General features: G+C 39.4%; 3 protein-coding genes and 1 non-coding gene across 5 annotated transcripts; 1 reads left to right on the forward strand and 3 right to left on the reverse strand.

The window, feature by feature from the left end:
* Positions 1-4923: 4923 nt before the first annotated feature.
* Positions 4924-5815, reverse strand: LOC111463393 (60S ribosomal protein L12-1). The gene has a single exon (XM_023107322.1). The coding sequence runs from the start codon at positions 5697-5699 to the stop codon at positions 5199-5201; it is 501 nt and encodes a 166-aa protein (XP_022963090.1). The 5' UTR covers positions 5700-5815; the 3' UTR covers positions 4924-5198.
* A 1104-nt stretch (positions 5816-6919) lies between these two features.
* TRNAV-CAC lies at positions 6920-7010 on the forward strand. Its single transcript is given in 2 exon segments — positions 6920-6957; positions 6975-7010. It is a non-coding gene; the product is annotated as a tRNA-Val (tRNA).
* A 972-nt stretch (positions 7011-7982) lies between these two features.
* On the reverse strand, positions 7983-8674 carry LOC111463394. The gene is made up of 3 exons (XM_023107323.1): positions 8540-8674; positions 8377-8451; positions 7983-8226 (listed from the first exon to the last, which is right to left on the reverse strand). Exons 1-3 carry the CDS (start codon positions 8606-8608, stop codon positions 8065-8067), a joined length of 306 nt encoding a protein of 101 aa, XP_022963091.1. The 5' UTR covers positions 8609-8674; the 3' UTR covers positions 7983-8064.
* A 1783-nt stretch (positions 8675-10457) lies between these two features.
* Positions 10458-14213, reverse strand: LOC111463392 (CASP-like protein 5A2). 2 transcript variants are annotated; one of them, XM_023107321.1, is made up of 4 exons: positions 13787-14213; positions 12996-13128; positions 12377-12513; positions 10458-10979 (listed from the first exon to the last, which is right to left on the reverse strand). In XM_023107321.1, the coding sequence occupies exons 1-4, from the start codon at positions 13999-14001 to the stop codon at positions 10964-10966; spliced, it is 501 nt and encodes a 166-aa protein (XP_022963089.1). In that variant the 5' UTR covers positions 14002-14213; the 3' UTR covers positions 10458-10963. The 2 variants fall into 2 exon arrangements, with proteins under 2 accessions (XP_022963089.1, XP_022963088.1); XM_023107320.1 differs by having other exon boundaries at positions 12326-12513.
* Positions 14214-24870: the final 10657 nt, after the last annotated feature.

Below are 24870 nucleotides of genomic sequence, written 5' to 3' on the forward strand. Positions count from 1 at the left end.
CGAAAACAATAACAAAGAATTTTAGAATAAAGATTAAAGATTTAGATTAGTAGGGACGCATAAGTATCATATTTGAGCTTTTATTACAAGTAAATATTTTGGGTATATTTTCATTTCACTTATTTACGTGTTAAAAGCTTAAAGCTAAGAAAAAAAAAGATAATTGTGCACTAAAACTTCACCCCAACAAAAAAGGAAGGTCTAGGATGTCTTGAAGTGGCTCCTAGATCTTCACGAACATGTTCTTGATCTTCTGAAATGGTGTCCAAACGAGGAGAAGAAGAAGCCTTCGACGGATAAACAATCAAGTGCGGAGCTTTCTCGATCCAACTCCGAAAAGCTTTGACTTTCTTAGTTGTCGGCATCGTCATCGAACAAATCGACCAAAGCTCAGAAGGAGGAGAGAGAAAGAAAAAGAAGAGCTGAAAAGAGAGGGTTGTGTGATGGTGAAGAAGATGAAGGGAAGGCATCAAATATTTATAGACACAAAATTGGTTGTTGTTTTTGAATATTATGGTCTTAGTTTAATAATAATGTCAGCACGTTGAAATTTCTCACAAATCCGTTGACTATTCCCACGACCACCACTCCTACGTCTTTCCCACGCTATGCAACAAAAGGGGAGAGAGAGAGAGAGAGAGAGAGAGTTAAAAGACATGTATTTTGACTTTTATTTTACATTTTAAATACTCGAACGTACATATGTCTAGAAGCACGAGCGGGTCGAATAGGGAAGTTTTCTCAGTTCCGACCTCCTATTTCGTTCACCATTTATTTTTATGAGGATTGGAGTAACAATTCTGAGCCGGAATTCCCAACGTTAATTTTTTTTTCTATATAGATGATTTCTATTTTTCAATATAATTTTTATTAAAAAATGTAAAATACCGTAATAAAACTTAAAAATAATTTATGAACAAAAATATAATATAATATTCAACGTAATTTTTAAAAATTCAAAATTTGATATTAAAACATATTTTTATTTTAGTAAATAAATATATGTTATATTATATATAACAGGTTAGTTTTGTACCTTACGGTTGGACCAAATACAGCCTTATCACGACCCTATTTAGCCAACAGGAAGAAATCTCTCTCCTATCTCTCCTCCTTTCTATGTTTAACTAAGACTCTCCACCCCGTCTGGAGCCCGTTCTTATAAGGTTAGTAGAAATCTCTAGTTAGAAGATTTGGAACTTTAACGGAGAGATCCTATTTTATGTCCGATAAAGTTAGTAACCACCAAATAGTAAACTTTGACTTAGATGGCTATTACTTGTTTTTGGTCAACTTTCACCAATCATATTATATTGGTTATTTATAGTTATTTATTGTTCTTTTTTTTTTCTTTTCTTTTTCAATAGGTTGGAAATAAATGGTATGTTCCATTGAAAATGGTGTTTCTACCGCATTATATTTTTATTAATCTCTTTTGACTTTATATGATTCATTAATTTTGACTTTTGACCCAACATTGAAATAATTGTATTAAAAAATTTTTTTTGATGAATCTATGAATATATTTAATTCTAAAATGTCATACTTTGATATACCTTTTCAAACATCTTCTTATATTTTTCTTCATTTATGTCAAAATAATAAATTATCTCATAAATATTTAAAATATAAAATTTTCAAGTTCACCAAACTACGAAAGAATTGTCTTAGTTGAATTCCCAAAAATTAATTTATTCAAATTAAGCGAACCCGTCAAAACTAATTAGTTTGGAAGTTTCTAGGACAAGTGTTATTACGATGATGATCAAAAATGTTATCTTTACGGCTGACTATGATCTCTCAGAAGTTGAGCTTCTTGGATTACAAAATACTTTTTACCGCCACGCTTGGTTATAGAATATGGAGATTCCCCCAGGTCGAATTCAACACCTACCTTTTCTGTCGAACCCTCTAACACAGAGGACCATGCGGTTATTGGTGCTGACGGTGCTATCTTAATTGATGAATTGGGTATATCTTCCTATTTTTGCAAATCTTCTTTCTCTACATATAAAGAGAAAGGATTCTCGGTCTCAACTATGATATGATAACGACCACGAAAGCTTTTTCATCTCTGTCTTCACCATCTCTTCACGAGCTATACAAAGGTGTGTCGTGAGTCCAGAAAAATGTTGACCATGTGAAGAATGTCTCGAGAGATTAAGCAAAAACATAGAAATTATTTTAACGTTTTACGAACCATTTGATTTCCATTTCTCATTAAAAAAAAAATGGTGAAAGAAACAGAGAGGATCAAAGGAGGGAAGATTCATGGAGTATATTGAAATCTTTTGAACTATATTGCTTATTCTTATTGTTGTACCTCCAAATACACTTCAATAAGAAACAACAGCGAAAGGATTAAACAGAAACAAGAATGAAGCTCGCCGGACAAAGAAAACCCATTAATGAGGCTCAAATTTTACACTGAACAGTCCTTTCACTTCTGCAAATTAGAATTCTAAGAAGGGATGGAAGAGAGTTAGTGGGAGGGATGGTTAGGAGGGTTCTGCCATTGCAATCCTCTGTTTCTTCCTCCTCTGTAATGGTCTCCAAAGCAGGGGAGAGAGATGCTCTGTTTGGAAGAACAAACAGAGTTGGTGACTTTTCCAAAATTTGAAGCTTTTGTGCCATTGTTTCAGTTGATCAGCCGAAGGGAGGTTTGTTCTGAGAGTAAGTGAAGAGTTGGATGAAGATGAGGAGGATGAGGGGAGTGGGGTTGTTCCTTATAAAAGGATTCAAACCGTGTTGGTCAACGAACCAAGCCACGTAGAAAGTGAATGAATACTTACGCCATCGCTTTCGTTGCATGTGAAAACGATTAAGTTTATTTCCACATACACACGTGAAAAAGCATAACAAAAAAAGGGACCTTTTTCCAATCATCTTTGGACTTCTTTTGTTCTTCTATCATGCTTCCTTCTTTTTCCAACAGAGATGCAAAAGGATTCAAACGAGAAAAATAACTAACGAAAGAAAAGTAGCTTCAACTTACAAACTCGCTCATGTTCTAAGCCATTAGAGTTTATAGGAAATGAAGAGAAACTAGAAGACTGGAAGGTTTTCTATTTTATTTGAATCTTCATCCTGTGATTGTAACACCTAATTCAAATAAGGATTTGATAGCTTCAATCTTCTATGATATAGTCATAGTACTTAATCATTCAACATAGAATTCGAGCAAAACACACTTAATTTTAAAACATACTGATCTTTTGAACTATTTCATGATCATTCTCGCTTCCAAGTTTTCGATCAGATTTCAAAAGGCTTCAATTAGTATCAAGAAGAAAGAAATACTAAGTTGGTTAACAGAGTTGATGAAAGAAGTGTTCCAACTAGTTGATTGTCCATACTTGCAACAAAAAATTGAAAGTGTTCTCCAAAAGCTGAAAGCACCATACAGATATAACGCAGAATCTTGAAATTCAGATATGGACAAGTATCCTACAGATATTTGAACAACTACATATTAAGGAAAACACTAAAAGAACTAATGGCAGCGAACAGACATATCACTGATAACCATTGATATTCACCTAATACAATTGAGATAACCATTGATATATATATATAACTTAATTGACCAGAATGCTAGTTCCTAAAGAACAAGATGTTTTTCGGAAAATGGTTCTCAGCAAATCGATACAAATCAACGGATCCTGTTTAGCAGAAAGACGGACATTCCATGCTCATTATCAGACAATCACTTATTCACAAACCTCGTATAGGACTAATAGTTTGAATTTCCCATCTCATGGAAAACCCTTTTCGCTCCGCTTAGCCCTATCCCCCCATAGGGGTATTTTAGTGATAGGTTCTATAGGAACTGGACGATCCTATTTGGTCAAATACCTAGCGACAAACTCCTATCTTCCTTTCATTATAGTATTTCTGAACAAGTTCCCAAGTAACAACCCTAAGGGTTTTCTTATCGATGATAGTGACGATATGGATGATAGTGACGATATCGGCGAATACCAAATTATGAAATGTGTTCCCCTGGGAGTGGCTAAACATTCAAGACCAAAGGGCAACCAAACAACACAAAAACAATGAACACCGTCTAAAGGACAATTGTGAAAAGAACTAATCTCACCCAAACATATATAAACAGTAAATCAGTGTTTCACATATTCATCATAGCAAGCAGCCCCAGTTTCAATACAAGGACTGATTAATTAGAAGTTCACCAACTCTTCAATAGCGCAAAAAGTAAGCCAAAAAAGTGAGTTTTTTGTAATAAGCTAAATAGTAAATAAACAAGCACTTCAACAAATTTACCTCCTTCAAGAAAAGAGCTACCGAACGAACCTGCAATGAGAATATGAGAATATGACCAAAGAAAGGAATGATTGCGAAACATACATGCCTCACACGTACAAATCAGACGACTACGCAGCTGTTGCGAGTCTACAGATCCTTCCCATAAAATTATATTTTAGTAAAACAAATAAACTTTCTACATTTTGCCCCATCAGACGACTAAGCAGCTGTTGCAAGTCTACAGATCCTTCCTATAAAATTATCTTTTAGTAAAACAAATAAACTTCCGACATTTTACCCGATTTAGGAGAGCCTATACAGCAATGGACGCGCTCACTAGCACAATTCAACACGACTTTATAAACATCTATAAAAATAATCAAATGGGGTGCGATAATCCAGGACCAAACTTAGGAAGATATAGCTAAACGAATCAAAAAGAATAAGGGCTCACGGATGTTACTGTCTACAGTCGGCCACGTATTTAAGAACAAACAGATCACTGGACACAATATACCTGGAATCTATTGTTTCTAAGAAAGAAAAATTATGCTCAGAAGCATAACAAATAATCCATATAACGCTCAATTATAACGAGAACACTTATAAAAGATCAATGAACAACCATATAATGAAAAAATGGCAACTCTACCAGACTGAAAATTAATGCCCTGCGCTTATAGATTAAAGAAGTAAAAAAAAGGCTATTCTCAAAAAGTACAACCGGAAATGCAACGATTTGAATAAAAAACAGTCTAAACTTCAGTTCAAAACGGAACCACAATGCTTCCATCCCCGAAACGAAGCAATATTTCCCACATTAAATAAATCATTGTATCCGGAGATATAGTCATTTGAAGACAATAAAAAGAAACACGTTTCAAATCCCAAAACTGAAACTACAAAGTAAGTTCCAATATGAAAAGTTACTCTCAATTCTGGGGAATTTCAACATCCCCATCAGTAATTTCCTGCTGTAAGTCCTTCGGGTCTTTACCATCGACCGTACAGCCAACAGAAACGCAAGTACCGAGGATCTCCTTGACGGTTCCACTGAGATCTTTAGCCATAGACCTGGGACTCATAACCCTAGCGATCTCAATCACATCATCAAGCGAGATGTTACCATTGTGCTTGATGTTCTTAGTCTTCTTGCGGTCCCGCTCAGGCTCCTTGAGAGCCTTGATGACCAAAGCAGCAGCAGAGGGAACAACCGAGACCTTGGCTTGACGGTTCTGGACAGTAAGCTTAACAGTAACCCTAAGACCCTTCCATTCCTTAGCCGTCTCCTTAGCAATGTCCTCTCCGATCTTCTTTGGTGAGAGACCTAGAGGACCGATTTTAGGAGCGAGAGAACTGGCCGCTCCGACCTCACCTCCGGTGACTCGGACAAAAACATCGACAACCTGAGAAGGATCGAACTTGGGAGGCATAATTGAATAAGGGAAAGAGGCAGATTGGATGCCTGAGTTCAGAGAGGGGGCGGGCGGAGGCGAAGATACAAGATCGAAGGCAGAGTAAGGGTTTCAAAGAGCCTATAAAATCTAGGGTTTTACAGATTGCGTTGGAGTTGTGAAATTACACATTTCTCCTCCCTTCTCCCGGACTTTTTCTTGCCTTTTGGGCTTTTGGGCTTCTGGGCTTCTTGGCCCATTGGTCCTTTTTCTCCCGACTTTCACATTCTATTCTGAAGTATTTAAATATTTTAGGGGAAAAATAAACAATTTCTTATGTTGACTTTTACTTCAAATTTTTTAATTTTCGTTAAAAAAAAATAGTTTTTAAAAATGTTTTCATAGGCATTTAATAAATTATAAAGCTTAGATATGATATAAATTTATAGGATTTAAAGAAAAAAACATTACAGTAAATATTTTTATTAAAACCTGCTAGCTTTAACAAAATTATTTAGTAAATATTTTTTTTTAACAGATGGTAACAATTGCCATATTTAAATTAGGGATCAGTTAGGAAAAAATTGAATTTCTTTTATAAAAACGGGTATAATTTTCATGCTATAAAGACATTCAATTTTATTTAGCTTATTAAGATATTGTTGATGTCCATATTGTCAATGCCGGCCTATCTTGGACGGTTTGGTCGATGTTGTACCTTCACTCTAGTTTTGGTCGATGTTGTAACATTAAGCGTCGTTTTCCCAAGGAGATTGCACCTTTTTTGGCCTCTTTTTGCAATATTTGTATAACAGTCCAATCCCACCACTAGTAAATGTCCCAATGAGGTTCGGTTTTGTGTTTCCCCTCAATGGTTTAAAACGTGTCTATTAGAGAGATATTTTATCATCCTTACAACCAATGTTTGGTTTCCCTCTCTAAATGACGTGGCTTCGCACATTTTAACAAAAACTCAAAATTCATTTCATCCAAAAACATAACATTATGATGTTGGACATCTAGGGGTGGTGGCGCAGTTGGCTAGCGCATAGGTCTCATAGCTTCGAGTTATCATGAGGTCGAGAGTTTGCGCCTCTCTCACCCCGGTTATTCTTTTTCCGCTGTTTGTTCATTAAATTTAAAATGTAAGGTCTCCTTTTGGGCCTTTAATGGGCTTTGTTGGACATGAGGAATAAGGCCCGTCACTTTTTCTGTTATTATTTCTTCCAAAAATATAACATTTTGCTGTTGGACATCCAGGGGTGGTGGCGCAGTTGGCTAGCGCGTAGGTCTCACAGTTTTGAGTGTTGAGTTATCCTGAGGTCGAGAGTTCGAGCCTCTCTCACCCCAGTTATTCTTTTTCCGTTGTTTGTTCATTAAATTTAAAATGTAAGGACTCCTTTTAATTAAAGGCTTTGCATGACAAGGTCTATCAAAAGCTTTTTATTCATTTCTCCCAAAAATATAACATTGGACATCTAGGGTGGTGCCGCATTTGGCTAGTGTATAGGAAAATCTCATTGCTTTGATTTATCCTGAGGTCGAGAGTTCGAACCTTTCTCACCTCAATTTTTCTTTTTTTTTTGTTTGTTCATTAAATTAAAATGTGAGGTCTCCTTTTGGACCTTTAATGGGCTTTGATCGATATGGGTAATAAGGCCCATCGAAAGCCTTTTGTCACTTCTTCTATTATTTTTTATTTCTTCCAAAAATATAACATTTTGCTATTGGATGTCCAGGGGTCGTGGCGCAGTTGGGTAGTGTAGGTCTCATTGTTTTGAGTTATCTTGAGGTTGAGAGTTCAAGCCTCTCTCGTCTCCTTTTGGGTCTTTAATGGGCTTTGCTCGACCTAAGGAATAAAGCCCATCAAAAGCCTTTTGTCACTTTTTCTATTATTATTCATTTCTCTCACAAATATAACATTTTGGTGTTGGACATCAAGGGGTGGTGGCGCAGTTGGTTAGCGCATAGGTCTCATAGCTTTGAGTTATCTTGAGGTCGAGAGTTCGAGCTTCTCTCATAGCTTTTGTCACTTTTTCTATTATTTTTTATTTCTTTAAAAAAAATATAACATTTTGGTGTTGGACATCGAGCACCCGTGGCAAAAGTTCTCAAAATTCTCAAAAGTTCATGTGTGGAAACTTATAATTGTATGAATTAAATTTGTATAAATGAATCAATTTAGACATATTATCAAATTTTATATATTCATATTTTCGATAAAGATCTTTTTTTTCTTTGAGTACAGGAAAAAAAATAACATTGATTCATATCGTTTTGGTTGTGTTACATGATTTCATATCAAATAGTAAGAGGGTAAGGTACCATAAAGAACATAGGTTTGAATTTCTCAATTCCTTATTGGAGTTGGAGTTGTAAAAGAAAGAAATTTAACCTGATAGTATTAGTTTAGGGTACGGGTCGAGCTATCCAGTTCCGTCGTATCGGTCCTGAGTTCATGTAGGAATCTTGTGAGGGTTTGCACAAATGCTTCATCGTTGTTGCAATTTTGTTGAGAATCTGAAGTTGGCTGAGTCACGGTGGTTGACAAATTATTATCTGAGTTCTGTAACAATTCAAAAAAACACTTTTTAAAAAATTTAACGAAGAATTCAAAATTTTCCTTAAGAAAAGTGATACTAAAGTGGTGAAGAAACTAAAACAAAATCATTATCAGAGAAAACCTAAATAAATTTAGGTCGAAGAAAGCTCTTACAGAGAACATTCGTCGTCGTTTTGACAGTCTCATTGCCTTCTTCTTGTCGTCCATCATCTCAACCAATTGGTCGAACTGAATCAAATAGATACACGAACGTAAAGATTATTGAAGGCTTTATACGAAAACAAGAACAAGTGAGGATGGTTTTATTTGTTGGTACCTGTTTCACAATTATTTGGTATTTCCTTGCACATTCATACAGTCTTCTTTCATCATCAACACTCGACATTTTCAAACTTCTCTAAATCTCAGTCTCTCTGTCTCTAAAACTTTGACAAATTTAAGGTAATTTTATAGGTATAGATGCAAGGGTGGCAAGAAAATTGTATGATGTTAATCTCGAGATAGAGAAATGAAGAACTAACCGTTACTCACCGACCTTTAGCAGAAACATGGAGAAAAGAACAATATCACTCGTTTTTTCTGATCCAAATTCTTCTTTCTCACGCAAAGGTGAGTTCGTAGAGGATAGATATTTCGTGAAGAAAGTCGTACCAATTCAAAAGAAATCATTCGATGAAACTTTCACGTGAATGTTTCTTAATAACTGTTAGATGTAAATTTGGAAACCTGAAATTCGAAGAACGTTCGTTGCTTTTCTCTTATACTTTGACGGTCAACAAAATTAAATAATGGCTCCACCAACCTCTTCAAAACCCTAATTTATTAGAGAGATATAGAGATTGGTAATTACTAACTACTTGCCATATTACGTAACTTTTACTTTATGGGAAAATGAAACGATGAATGGTCGTCTGTAACTGAAAGTGTAATTTGATTTTGATTGGTTTGTTCGATGTTTTTGTTATTTTCTTCAATTTAAATGATTGGTTTTTATTTGCTGCTAAAGTCGATTGGTAAACTCGAACCGAGCTATGTGTTGGTGTCGTTTTTATTTAAAGAGCAATTATTCTTAGTCAATGGCCGATCCATAGTTTTTGTTCATGGAGGTTTATTGAATAACCCGTGCCCAAAATTCGGAATTGGCATTCCCTATGCCCCTCATTTCATGGAGTTTTTGTTCATGGATGTAGTCTCGGTTCGTTCATATGCCCCTCATTTACTCGGGTGTCACGTTCAATTAAATTTCACTAAAGTTTGGGATCTTCATCATGTACCTCTTGAGTTAATCCTCATCCACTTGATAGTTTACCATTATTAGGTTTAGAGCGAGTGAAACTCATCACTACCTTATAAGGGCGTCGAGACCACAGCATGTTAAATGAAATGCCACCGTTCTTAACCGAGACTATGTTAAGCTCGGTCTCAAAACCTTGCGAGTTCATGAGTGAAGCATCTCGAGGTTGACATTGGAACACTTTTTAAAGTTTTCAAGAACCTTGTGGGTCTACTGCAATACAATTCATATATAATGTTTTTTTTGGTTCTTGAGGTAGAGAATTCGAGTTTTCAAGAACACTTTTCGAAGCGACGCCTTTCTCTCTCTCTCTCTCTCTCTCGTTGTATTCTTCAGCTAAATGAGGATTTTTCGCTTCTTTAGGGGTGAGTCTTTGCCAGCAAGGAAAAATGAACCGAACAAAAAGGAAGAAGAAAGAAGTAGATTTTGTAAATATCCCCATCCGTAGGTCCAAGCACACTACTTTTCTACACTCTCGCGCCTCTTTAATGAAAAATTGGCTCTACTGGCCCAAAAGGCAACTTCGAATCAAGTCATAAAAGAGCTTGACGGCAAGAACCATCCGTCGAGCAGAGATGAAAAGACCTGAAGATTCGAATCAAATCCCCTAATATATGAAAGAATGAAAAAATACTTTTAATAAAGTAGCACGATCGATAAGGAGGGAGTCGATCTTTCTTTTCTTATCCAGGGTGTTTCATCTGTGGCTAAAAGAAAGAACCAACAAAGAATCAAATGGAGATGTTTAAAAATAAAATCCTATTGTTACTTTGTTTGTTGGACAATTACAGATATATAATCATGTATAATAAACAAACAAGCAATCGATATCAATCAAAAGCATCAATTAAATCAATACTAAAGAAGAGAGAATACTTGGATTAAGATGATTGCACTACGGTCCTAAGCACCAGTCTTACAATCAAACTCGAACCGATTCTTAAATCAGTAACACTAACTTTGGTCATTCACCATGTAATATAGCGAAAATTCGACATAGTTTGATTGTTACAAAAGTTCATGGAATAGTACAAAGGAAAATTCTCAAAAGTATCTAAGAATCTAAATATAAAACATGAGATTTATTTGCCCAAGAGAAAGCGAGAAATTTATATGGATCATGCTAGCATCAAAACGTTGCCCTTGTAAATTATATATAAACAAAAAAAATAACTAGTAAGCTAGGCAAGGTAGTGTCATGACGTTGTTATGAAAGGGGGAGCATGCACGTGTTTAGAGCGTTTAGACGCTGAGAGTGTTGAGCAAGAGAGTCGAGGAAAATACTACAGCGTCGAGACGGTACCTACACAGATGATTTGGCTTGAAAGCTTTCAGCACGAGCATTGAGACGCTATCATCTTGAGAATTTGAGTTTGATCTTCATCTTCTACTAACTCGATTGCTTAATTTAAGTCCAATTGGCTCCTTAGTCTCGATTCTTTTGCTTCAGATTACTCGATTCCTACAGAAACAGACGCATGGAAGTTTGGGATTAGCATCAATTGTGGTCTATAAATAGCACAGTTTAGGAGCTATCATATATCTCGGCATTTTAGTAAACAAGTTGGATGACAAAAGTTCATCTCTCAAAACGATATGCCTATCTTCAATTCTAAACCTGCCACAAGTCCATTTGAAATTGGGACAAACTTGTCAAAATATGAAGGATACCTGGTGAGTCAGAATGGATATCTCTTGAAAGATGAAATGATTACTTATAAGGGGAGAAAATGAACCTCATGGACCAGTTTTTCAATAATCTTGGTCTATCTAAAACATTCAATCAAGAACTGGCCCCTTGCTCGTGTAAGAACATTGGTGGCCTTTCAAATATTTGGAAATACCAATGGAGTTGAGAATTCCAAAAAGAAATGACGGTTTGACGATCCGAGTATCGCTTAATAGACAACCATTACCATCTCAAAAGTCAATGCTTTGGAAAGCCAAACCAGAAATTGACGTAGCATACAAGACCGACACCATTCACCTCCTAATACTCCAAACTTGAGAGGTACATCCCTATTTTTCTCATGTTGTAACCATAGAACCTCACATGAGAAGGTAAGTGCAATGGCCAAAGCCCCACTACTAGCGGATATCATTCACTTTGGGCTTTCCTTTTCGGGCATCCCCTCAAGGTTTTTAGGGAGAGGTTTTCACACCCTTATAAAGAATGCTTTGTTTTCCTCCCCAATCGATGTGGGATCTCATAATCCACCCACCTTGGGGGCCCAGCATCCTCGCTGGCACTCGTTCCCTTCTCCAATCGATGTGGGACCCTCCAATCCACCCCCTTCAGTGACCAGCGTCCTTGTTGGCACACTGCATCGTGTCCACCCCCCTTCGGGACTCAACCTCCTCACTGGCACATCATCTGGTGTCTGGCTCTGATGCCATGTGTAACAACCCAACCCAACCCCACCACCAGCAAATATTGTCCTCTTTGGGCTTTCTCTTCCAGGCTTCCTCTCAAAGTTTTAAAACACGTCTGCTAGGGAGAGGTTTCCACACCCTTATAAAGAATGCTTCGTTCTCCTCTCCAGTCGATGTGGGATCTCACAGTAAGCAATAGATTGAAACATCCCAGCATGTCACCACCAGGAACATATAACAAGTACATATACATATTTCTTGTTAAAACGAAGTGGTTTTATTCACTGATTACTATCTCAATTCTCAATCAAACAGCAAAAATCTACATATGTGCATCAAAATTTCCAAATTCGTGCAGTATAATTTAGAAACAAAAAAAAAGTAGTTGTTGAAAGAAAAACTAAAAAGAAGAAACTACTCGCTATGGAACCTCACCGAGAAGCCAATGACCAAAAGTTCAAAAGAAATGAAGGTGAAACAGCAAACCAGCTAATGAAGGCCATTGCAGTGGCGGACTCGAACTGTGCACAGTGGTTTAGGCCACACTTGTCAAGATCATTGCCTATGAGAACAGTAATCCCAGCTGATGAACATGCAGCAGAAAATGTAAGGGTGGATGTCACCTGCAGGGGACACAGTTCCCTATTTCTATTAACAATTACAAATACCAACAAAAGAAGTTTAATAAAATAAAGTTATATTAGTTTTTATGATAAAAACATCAATTGAAATAAACATAATTATATTATGTTATGTTATGGTTACCAAAAAGTATTTATCAGAATAAGGTATCAATATCAGGCTCATTCCTTCCAAATGGTAAGACTCATGATTCCAATGGGATGCTCATTCTATTACAAATCACAAATAGGAACATCAAACAATGAAACAAGAAGTTTCACCTGGATTCTCATTCTTCCAAACCATACATAATCTTAGTTTCAAATCAAACTAAACGTCAATCTCAGACTCTACAACCTATTCGATGAGAATTATGCGACTTTAACAAGCTACTGGATTGCACATGACATATCAGACTACAAATAGAAGATGCATACAGTTCGACTAAGTGTCGTTGGAAGTAGGACATGCAAAATATTCTTACCGCATCACCGACGATGAACAAACCAACCATTGTGCAGTTCCGCAAGCTTCGCCTAACTAATAAGGCATATGCATCAACTATTGCCAATGAAAAGCTCCACAAGCATTGTAATCCAACAGCAGCAACAAGATATCTGACAGGAAATGAGAGGATCAAACATATAGGACATCTTAACATCACAAATTTTAACAAGGAATAATATTATCCAACAAAACAAACTTCTTTTATTGCTATCGCCATCAACAGAGTTTAAGGTTCATCGGCAAATATAATGGACAAAGCACACAATAACAAAACAATTGTACTTGAGCAAAATCTTCAACAAGAAAAGACGAAGAAACACGCATTTTCAGGTTCAACAATAGCTTCTCTTTTTCCCACTAGAAACGTGAAAGGTTTTTTGATTCTTCACGGATAAAATATTCCGAACGACGTCCAAATCACGCTAAATCCGTCCTAATTTAATCAACATTCTTATTTCAGTTCATTGACTCATAAACGCCGCGAAGCGAATATTTGAAGATAATCACAATCGCAACATCAAACAAAATTACAATAGCTTCTCTTTTTCCCACTAGAAACGTGAAAGGTTTTTTGATTCTTCACGGATAAAATATTCCGAACGACGTCCAAATCACGCTAAATCCGTCCTAATTTAATCAACATTCTTATTTCAGTTCATTGACTCATAAACGCCGCGAAGCGAATATTTGAAGATAATCACAATCGCAACATCAAACAAAATTACACAGAACCAAATACAATGAAACAAAAATTCAAGAATTACGTACCGAAACGCCGTGACGGAGGGAAAATCACTGGTAGTGGACATAACACAAAGAGAAACTGCAGCAAATATGAACTGAAGAAGACGGAGAGCAAGTCCACCAAGTGTACCAGGCATGCCCTGCACATCTTTCATCCTCCCTCTCGGCGCATTGTGTACCGCTCCTTCCGTTACCGGTGGCGCCTCCACTGGATGCACCGCCGGCCGGCTCACGTTCATCTCTCTCTACAAAAGCTCGTTTACATTCACACCATAATCCAGAACCCTAATCAGTCATAGCTGAGCCAGTACAGCAAATTTAGCTTCTCAGTTGAAGGCCGAAGGTTCCTGAACAAAAGGAAGATCCAAAGTCCATGAATTCATCATCTTCTCCATCTCAAACAGACACAGCTCGCCACCACTTCAGTAACAGAGCAGCGAGTAGCTCCGAAAAGGTAAAGCTGCAAATACAAGAAGGAAGGACATTCGAATATGGGCCGACCCATTTCTAATTTCTCAAAGCCCATTGGGCTTTTAATTTGAATGGCCCATTTAGATCTCATTATGGGCCATTCTTAAATTTCCATTTATTGATTGAACTTTTAAATTTTGTTATCTATTTTGAAATTAATTAAAAATGAATCCCTTATTTATTTATTTATTGTTAAATTTTAAAATAAAAAATTGCGTGGTAATCAATATTTGGAAATAATTTTATTATTTAATTTTTTTAAAAAATACAATTGTAATTTAACAAATTAAACAAAAATCCAAAAGAAAAAAAAGAAAAGTAAATGCGACATGTCGCTTTACGAGTAACGAAGGAGGTAAGTGTCGGGATAGTTATATGTTGGGATGTCGGTCGAGACTCGTGAGTTGGCAGCAAAATGTGGGGCCTACCGCACGGGCGATGTTTCAGAATGCCATTAAAAAATAATATAACAATGTCGTTTTCGATCACCATCTTTTATTATTATTTTTAAATAATAATAATGAGACTTTGGTCCATCTCACCCGAGACAAAATGGATCACTGCAAGTCGGCCACAATCCACTGTGTGCTGTTTCCGCCGAGTTAGTGGTTATGGGGAGACTTCTATCCCTTTAGACTAGGCTTGGTTTCTTGTGTTCGGCTCTTCTTTAGAAAAAGTGAAAGACATTCTATCCTCCGGCCTCGACTCAATGAAGACGCTGCTTTGAAAGACGAAAGAAGATGTGAAAGGGTGGGTGAGACTGAACAGTGAAAGAAAGAAGGGGGAGAGTCAATTCCTTGCAGCTCCCGTCCCGCGATTTGCATATTTTGTTCTATTGCCGCTCTGTTCTGCTGAATTTGCGCTATTTCTTTCTTTCATCTGTTCTCAGGCAGTCTGGAGGCATGCCATTGTTTGTTTTGAGCATAAGGATTACACTGACCGGGCTAAAGTGGTCCTAATGGGGAGAATGGAATGAATCTTCAGTCTCCCTTCTTTCATTCTCTTTCTGTAAACTCTTTCTTTCTTGTCTTGCTTTCGGCTTTCAATTCTCTTTTCTTTGATTTACAGGAGAGGAAAGAAAGGTTCTTCTTGACGCTTTACCTCCTTCAATGAAATAAGGTCAGGGAATATCGGGTCAGGGTGAAGTAACCCAGTCGATAGAAGATTTTAATGCTTACTTGGTTGGATCAATAAGCAAACTCATTTTCTTGACCCAGTAGAGTTTAACCACCAAGTTCGGGACGGGATGGATTGGTGTGGTTCCTCTACGCCTAGGACACCAGAATATCGAACCATGAACAAAGGCATGAGAGAAAAGCATATTGGCTAGTGATTGTGAGGCCCCAATTCTTGACTGGAGGGGACACCAAAGGCCTACGCCCTGACTTGATCGTAAATTATAAGATTTTGCGATTTCTTCTTCCTCTAAGGAAGATACTAATCTTAGGGAAAATGGAATTTCCACGAGTTGTCGGAGATCGGTTGAGGCGGAGACTAGTGCCTGAAGAAGAGGGAAAAGAGAGTTCAGTGTGACTTGGAATAACCTTTTCTCTGTGTCGAGAGGGAAATAGCTATTTTAGGCTGTAGAACGTCTACAACCAAGAGGCTGATTGAATCGTCAATCTGGAGAGAATATGCTTTACCGAGTTCCATCAGTCAAAGGTGAATAAGTAGGGAAAGGTTGGCAAGCTCAATCACCTATCGGTAAAGGGGCTTCGTTCGCTCCTTGGTCTCCCAATTCCATTCCCTTCTTTCCCTCTTTGTCTTTTCTTTCCTGTCTCACAATTCCATTCCCTTCGCCCGTAGGGTCTCAGAATTCCATTCCCTTCCCCTACACCTCTCCCGTCGAGTCATCAATGAATTATACTCGATTAGGAACTGGAGTTACATCTCTTTTCTATTTCCATTCCAGAGTTTTTATGTGTTTCCACGCCCCTTCGAGACCCCGAAAAATGAACAACTTTTCTTCGGAACACATACAAGATTCGTCATTGCAAAAAGGATAATGGTAACCCCACCATTAACTACTTCATTTATGAATTTCATAGTAATCGAAATACATGTCCTACCGCGACAGAATTTGTGGAAGTGCAGCAAGTACTTGAGTCATTTTTTGGTATCATGCCCCACGGGTGAGTTGCCAAGTGCCCCCTAGCCTAGAAGGGCAGTCTACCACAAGATCGAGTGGAAGCCCGGCCTCCGCCTGCCTCCGCCTTCTCCTTCTTTCTCTCTCTCCTCAGTCAATCCGAAAGATTCCTTCTATCTCTCCCTTATTTTTTGGGATAAAAGAGAGGTATTGAGGGCCGAGGTAATGTTTATGAGATCCTCGTAATGCCATGCTCCATTATCTATTCCACCTAGTTAGGCTCTTTCACCATTATTCTAGCCTAGCTCACCATATGTATGCGATGCCCCTTATCCCTAGCTACTGACTATGGGACACAGGTTCGTAAACTCTCATCTATCTTTAGTTTAGTCTTTACTTACAGCCAGTTACGTCTAATTCTTCTTTAGGCTTGCAAGACTCAATCCTCAAGAAGAATCAATTCGACTTAACTGTCAGGAAAGACGAAAGATTCCTTCTTGATCTTGATCTTCTCCTCAAGATGAATGAGACAGAACTGTCAGAAAGAGAAAAAAGAAGAAATGAGGGAGAAACTAGTGATGATTGCCATGAATGCAGCCTTCGAGGACATGTACAGTCTGGTCCCCGCATAAATGGATAGCTTCCTTCTCGGTCGGGGAATGGAGTCGTCAAGCAGCTAATGAATGGACTCTCCAGCAAGGGTTCTTCAAAAAACATTCCTTATCCCTCAGCTCCCGTAAGGGAGGATAGCGAACGGTAACTGGATCCGTCCAAAGGTAAACGGATTCTCAATCTCAATCTGTATTTATTTCAAGTGGTTTTGTTTTCGTATATGGGCCGGCTGTATGAGAATCAGGTAAAGCTACTGAACTAGATGAACGAACTCTTTTGGCCGCAATAGCTCCTACTTTCTTTATAAGAGTTTGTTTTTCAAAGGTCAAATTCTTTCTATTCTTCTAGCCTGGCTACCTCTTAACCCACATTACATGCTTTCTAATGTGGCCATGATTCAGTCAGATCCGCCATGCGCTTTGCTTCGCTTTCTTTCTATTTATAGAAGAGAGAGACCATTGTCTTGAGAGTGAAAAGCAAGCTTGAGAAAGTCTCGTCCCTCAGTAATAGGAAAAAAAAGATTACGCTATTCTTCGGGAATTGTAAAAAAAGGAAAGAGATCTAAAAGATCTTTTTCCTCTCAACGATTGAACAAAAGAAAAAAATAATAAATTACATGAACTTAGATTAATCAAATATTGATATTTCTATGCAAGGATTCGGACTAATGAATCATGTAATTGAGGACAATCAGACAGAAGCGGGTCGGAGGTAAGCCGGGGAAAACACTTTATTTGTAAAGTCTCTATTCCTTGGTAATCGAAACCCAAAGATCTATGAACCAATCCATGTTTGACTAGCCAAGAAGACAAATGACCCTGCATCTTTTTTATCTCCCCCCCCCCCATTTTTTATTTTTATTTGTATAAGTATTTCCCGGATGCGAATGACACTTATTGTCATCGTCTTTACCGTCCCATGGATGATAATGATAATAACAAGCGTGATATAGCACACAATCTTAAGTCTTGCCATAACTTAATCTCAGCTTACCACCATCCTGTCAAGTGAAGAAAGATCAGACTAGAGACGGCCGGATGAGAAGGAAGAAGGTCAAGCCAAGCTACTTCCCCTGAACCGATATTCCCTTCAAAATCAAGGAAAGACGAAAGACTCAACTCGAATGAGCTGAGATTCTGTCTTTGATGTTGTGAGACTACCATTTATAGACAGAGATGCTGCCAAGCTGCAAGTCTTCTACCTTACGTTCGTGACTGATCAAATGAAGTAAGTAGGCCCTTCTGAACCTCCTCCTAAGGTTTCACCATTTCATTTCCTGCCCCGCGCTTTGTGAAACTGAACGAATAACAAATAAGATCAAGTTGCCCGCGGACCTTCTGCACGAGCTCTTCCCTCCTTCTTGCAGGGAAAGATCTGTCTTAGAAAATCCTCTAATTAATTTGACCGTATAAGAGGTTGAGAGACGAAAGCTCTTTCTTTTCTTGTTTAATATCTGTAAGTGGCTTATTCTGGCTCAAGAAAATCAGTCCCTTTTACTAATCCTGAGCCGAAAATGAAGGGATTATAGCGTAGACTTTCTGGACATATCTTGTGTTGGAAGAATACAGTTTGAAGCACCTAGAATCTCCTGAACCTTTTCACAGGTGGGGAGCAATCCTCGTAAATTCTTCCACGGGCTTAGACGTTGATACCCGTGCCTACTTCACCGCTGCTACCATGATCATAGCAGTCCCCACTGGAATCAAAATCTTTAGTTGGATCGCTACCATGTGGGGGGGTTCGATACAATACAAAACCCCCATGTTATTTGCTGTAGGGTTCATCTTTTTGTTCACCATAGGAGGACTCACTGGAATAGTCCCGGCAAATTCAGGGCTAGACCTTAGTTACTGAACATACAACTGACCTTAGTTACATAACATACAAACAAGGTAAAGAAAAGAAAAGAGTTACCTTTTGTTGAAGGTCGTTCGAGCTTTTCCTGGGAGTATGGCATGGGTTACTTCAGCGCCGTAGCGCCTGGTACTCGAACATTGGCTCGAGGTATTTTCTCTACCCCTTCTTACCCTGAAAAAACAGGGGCACCTTGCGTCCTTGAACCGATAACCATCTTTCGGCTCTTTGAATAAAAGGAAAGAGGGTTAGAAGGTATCCTTTCTTCATTCTCCTTCACTCGCATATGAAATCCTTACCGTATCCTTTCTTTACTTAGAGGAGAGACTAAAAGGGAAGAAGGGAGACTCCTCCTTATGACTGAGACTGATTGAACTGACTTCGCCCTCATACCGAAAAAGCAACCAACTCGATAAACCAAAACATATCCGACGCCTGCTCCGCTTAACGCTCTCTTGCATGGCTCATTTCCCGTGCTTAGACCCACCCAAGTTTAGCAGCCCGAAAATAGGGGAGAACCAACCCACCGCGCCTACTGGTGTGGACCGATGGGCTTACCAGTCTTGATCCGACGAAAGGACGATGCTATGGAATCGAGCAGGATGAGAAGAAGAAGAAAGCTTAAACCTTTTCCTGATGGAACTCGGCTGGCTCGGGTGGAACTATTCTTTCACTTGGTAACTAGGCTGGATTGGCTGGCTGATCTGCTCCTGAACGGGAACCAGCACCTGACCCGGAACCAGAACCTGACGAGAATGAAAGAAGGTAGAGACTCACCAAGCAAGCAAGAATGAGACTGCCCAGGAAGTCAAGGCTTAACCCTTTTCCTATCCGAGTTTACAAGAAGGCCGGTTGGTTTCATTATCACAAGGCTGCTCCAAAATTGGCTTGGTTCCAAGATGTAGAGAATTTAGACTATTACGACGGGAACTCATTATTATTATATCCCTATATCATGATGTCCTTTCCAATGCCTGGGGTTAAACCTGTTTGGCATGGTAACTTACAAAGAGGATGACGACGAGAACGAAGGAAGAGGATTGAATGAAAGAATAAATGGGTGACGGGTCAGGTCTCATCCAGCTGCCTTACCGAGGTCAAGAATAAAGAGGAAGGAAATAGAGTGGAAGGGGGAACCCACGGGTTTTTAAGATTTTCTATACCCATGTTTCCCGCTTCTGGTGGCAACATGCTATGGGGTGGCGGTCCCGCTTATGGGGTCAAATCAATACGTTCGAAGAAGAAAGATTGGAATATCAATCTCAATCCCATCGGAGACTGACCTAGCTGCAACAGATATTGTTCAGGTCTTACCTGAGAGAGAATATTGTAACGGCACTGGTTGAACCTGCTGTTTAGCCTGAGGCTCTTTGAAGTTGCTGCGGTTGAAGTGGAGTCTGCTCCGAAAGGGAACGAGGACTAAAGTGCTCTCTGAACGTGAAAGTGGTTTTCCTGCTGGGAAAGTCTTCGGAGCAGCCGCGACACGAAGTTCCCTTACCCTTCCGGTCACTATTTTAGTAAATGATGCGGAGAAGGCTAGTGACATTGATCCACAAGAAGCTCAGCAAACTCTTGAAATAGCGGAAGCTAACTTGAGGAAAGCTCAGGGCAATCTGGCTTAGCCCCTACCAGGGAAATGTCTCCTTCTTCTTGATAGCACAGGTGAGAGAGAACACCCCTGCTCGCTTCACCGATGGAAGTTTTATTTTCCCAGAATGTATCCTAATTTTTGGCCTAATTCTTCTTCTGATGATCGATTCAACCTCTGATCAAAAAGATATACCTTGGTTATATTTCATCTCTTCAACAAGTTTAGTAATGAGCATAACGGCCAACCTTGGATGGTCGTCAGGTATCAAAATCCGGAATGAATCGCGTATATTCCATAAAAAAAGTATATTTAATTCCTAATTAATTTTTCTGATTCACCAGCTCTTATCTCTTTTCAAAAGGATCAGTTAATAAAAAATTTGAATATCCAAAACTGAAATCATTTCCCCACTCGCCTAGCCTATTCACCCATTAATTACTTGGGTGGGGTCTTTTATCCGCTAGCATAACCACTAACTCGGGCAATAGGTGCGTGATTTGGTAATACACCAATTTGTCCACTATTCGTAACTAAAATCATTTCTTTCACTTCTGAAGCCCAAATAATTCGATTCGGAGTCAGGACACTAAGATTTAAGGTCATTTGAAGGACTGAAGTTTTCTTATCATCCCACAGTCAGAAAGCATTCGTAAGAAAGCTGTCAACTGATGAAAGTGATTCATCTATCTCATTAGCGGTGCTCATTCTCTTTTGATTTGAATGGGCCCGGTCTCCCGAGGCGAGGTACATATGGCCGGCCCTTCGGGTGTCTCGGTGATACAAACAAAGAAAAGACGGTCCCAGAAGTGCATGATAAATACCGTCAAAACCCAGAATCTCTTAACCATCCCAGCAAATAAGTGTAAGGAAGATGAATGAAAGAAACTGTGAAAGGTTCCCCTGCCTGTGATGTGCTTCCAGTGCCAATCTAAAGTAACCAATGTTATTTCAGAAACCGGCCCATCCCCCGAAAGAACCGGACATGATAATTTTTCATCATCCGGCTCGAGCACAAATCAAACGGCGCTCCCTTAAGAGAGAGACTGAACCGGAAGAAGAAGAAGAGAATGAGACTTTACAGTGAAAGAAAGAAGGGAAAGAAAGAGAAGGGAGACGAAAGAAAGACAAGATGAAGACGACGAAACATTAATGAGACTTTACAGTCTTTGAAAGAGGGGAGAAGAAAGGGGTCAAACCTTGTCATAGCTTTTTCCCTTAATAGCTGCAGCAAAAAGAAAAGAAATTCTATCCAATATAACTGTCTCCGGAACAGGAAGGAAAGACGATCGAAGAATCAATGAGAGTGAACTCTCAGTAAATCCTCTCTCTCAAGCGGGTTAATCCGCTTATTCCAGTGAACGCGCTTAATCTGCTGCTTATTCTAGTGAACAAAGAAACTCCATCCATGGGTGTGGGGCCCAACAATCAAAAGAGGGCAGACTTGGTTCGCTACAGGACAAGGAAGTGGCGTGCAAGCGAAGCGCTATTGGCGGCAATAAATAGCTCACTGAGCGATGATTGATTCAGTCCCGACCTATGAAAGCAGAAGGAAGGCAGTGCCCTCGATTGATTGTTCCAGAGAAAAGGATCATGGCGCACCAGAACCGTAACATCCAGCAGCAGCATCTCCTTGCATGCGAGAGACAACTATGCCAGAACCTTTCATTCTGACCCAATGTAAGAGCGCAAGAAAATCAGCGCAGAAATTTCCTTCTCGGAGAGTGTAATGCAGGGTACAGGACCATTACCTTCTCATAATAGCACGAACATCTTCAATGAGATTCCCATGAGGATGAAACCGTGTATCAGCATCAGCAATCAAATCTACTACCACCTTGGAGTCAACACCTTATTCTGACTTCGCCCTTACCTACTACCTGTGCTGTAGCCTCTCCTGGACTGATTGAACGAGGTAAAGCATATTTATTCACCTTTGGGTTTCGGTTCAGGTTTTCTCTTGAGGATTGATTTTGTAAGGGCAATTCGACTTGGCGAGAAAAACAATTTTCAATAACTTGTTGATCCCTATCCCTCTCTTCCCTAAAGATACACTTTTATACCCAAAAATACGGGAAAGATAGACTTTTGTCTTGTTTTTTTCGTGTTTACAGTTGAGTTACCGAGGGTGCTATAACAAATCCAGAGTACCTTAACTTGCGGTTGCCGCGGAGGAACAAATGACTATCGATAAAACTTATCCTATTTTTACAGTGCGATGGTTGGCTGTTCACGGACTAGCTGTACCTACCGTTTCTTTTTTAGGGTCAATATCAGCAATGCAGTTCACGGCGAGAACGAGAAGAAGGATCAAAACAAAGCCTTTCTGAGCCCAGGCATGCCCCTTTAAGAAACAGAAGTTTGCTGCAGAGACCTCGCCCGTGAAGTAAATCATCGCACCTACGGTCCAACCAATTGGGAGAGAATCAATAGATTCCTTTTCGGGAGCGATTCATCCTTCCCGAACGCAGCATACAACTCTCCGTTGTACTGCGCTCTCCAAGTGTGCTTGTTCCCCCCTTCTTCCTTACCATGGCAAGTCTTTGTGAAATAACTCCGATGAGAAGAAAAAAGAAGGCGTTAAGAAACCCTCCTGGCCCAACCCTAGACACTCTAAGATCCTTTTTCAAATCTCCTGGTCCCTGCGGAAGAAAGGAAAAAGAATTTCACGTTCTTCCTTTCGCTTTCGGGAAGGGAGGATTAAGAAAATCCTATTGATTGGAGCTTTCTCCAGACCTCCATCCACTGAGTGCCAATGCCGAAGGCGTAGTGGCATTTCCTTCGGTTACTGCATTTTTGCAGGGTGAGTGAGGAAAAAACTTATTACTAATTCGGTTCGTCTCGACTTCATTCAAGAACAAACACCCTGGAATCCATAAGAAAACAAGTGCTATCAGATCAGTGAATAAACCCAAACGCAGTGAATAAACCCAAACGCAAAGAAGACGTCATTCCTTGTTGCTCGAATCAGTTTCCCCGGAAAGCTCAAAAAAGAGAATGAGTGCACGGATGTAACGCAATACGTATTATGAAAGGTAGGTATAGTTTCAGGGTTGGTTGTTGCATAAAGCCTCGATAAAGTCTCTTACAGAGAGTCAGTCGTCTTAATCCCTGGATCAAAAGAGCTGTCATTCGCCGAAGCCAAATCCGCCAAATGGTAAAAGAAAAAGATTCTTCCAATCAATACGGCAGGTCAGTAAGTAAGTCATACTAGGAAGAATTAGCACCATGTAAGACCACCCTTATGGGCAGCTTTACATAATCTCAATACATAAAACAGCCAAATTACTCCTAACATTCAGTCCCTTGTTGCAGCTGATAGACTCAAAAGGAAAGGGAAAAGAAAACCCCTTCTCTGTGGCTACCTACTGGAGCTTCGACCAACTACCATCGGTCAATTCTGCTTTGGGGCCTAAGTGTAAGATGAATGAAAGAGTGAAAGGTTCCCCTGCCATAATGTGTGTGATGTGCTTCCAGTGCCAATCAAAAGTAACCCATCCAACCAATGGTATTTAATTAACAGCCCATATTGACTATCATGAGGTCTTTTCTTGTAGCTGGTCCATTCATAAGTTTTTCCTCGATTCAGCTTTCCATGAATTGCTGAAGTTCAGGAAAGAATAACTAACTAACTCACAAGAACAAGAATTAAGGAGATCAGAGTGGAGTAGGTGAGTTAGTCCTCACTGCCCTGAGCGATTTCGATCACCTAGCAGGCCTTTGATTTGGTAGGTAACATCGCCCGTATTATCTGATTTGACTACGAAGGAAGGCACTCGAAGTGGTCCAATACGTTGTTGTATCCCGGTCCAAGTCACAAAAAAAGGTTCTTCCTTTCCGCAATCCTCTCTGGAAGCCAACTCAAATACATGGCCCTAGTATTTACTAGAGCAAGAATGTACTGAAGCTGAAACTCCGCTATCAGCGACCTTTGGAGGATAGCTCCTTGATTAGTCGATCGCTTGCGCCCTGCTCAGTTAGCCGCATCAGTCAAATCAACTAAAAGGGATCATTTCTCAGGGAGGAGGAGATAAGGTAAAGAGTTCAAGAAGGGAGAGTGCTTTCTTTACCTACTTCATTCAATAAAGGAATAAAGGGGAATGAGCTCGCGACCAGCTACTGATCATCGCCTTGGTAAGCTATTGCCTCACCAACTAGCTAATCAGACGCGAGCCCCTCCTCGGGCGGATTCCTCCTTTTGCTCCTCAGCGTACGGGGTATTAGCAGCCGTTTCCAGCTGGCCCACTTGGAGACTTGGGATCTCAGCAGGAAATGCGAAGGTTGCAACAATGAAAGCCGGCCGGCAAGTCATCTTCTACCTCTGACTAAGTTGCAGTCTAATAGTCAGTCAAAGTCTTCGTGAAATCCGTTGGTAGACTTGCTGGGGGTTTTTGGTGACATAGATCCAGAGGTATGTGCTTGCAGTCGGCTGATAGAGCACTGCATCAATCAAACTCAAGTCAAAGGGCGTCGGTGTAGTCCCGCAGCTTCCGCCTT

The sequence above is a fragment of the Cucurbita moschata genome, unplaced genomic scaffold (genome assembly GCF_002738365.1).
Source record: "Cucurbita moschata cultivar Rifu unplaced genomic scaffold, Cmos_1.0 Cmo_Scf00028, whole genome shotgun sequence".
In the NCBI taxonomy this organism is placed as follows: Eukaryota; Viridiplantae; Streptophyta; class Magnoliopsida; order Cucurbitales; family Cucurbitaceae; genus Cucurbita; species Cucurbita moschata.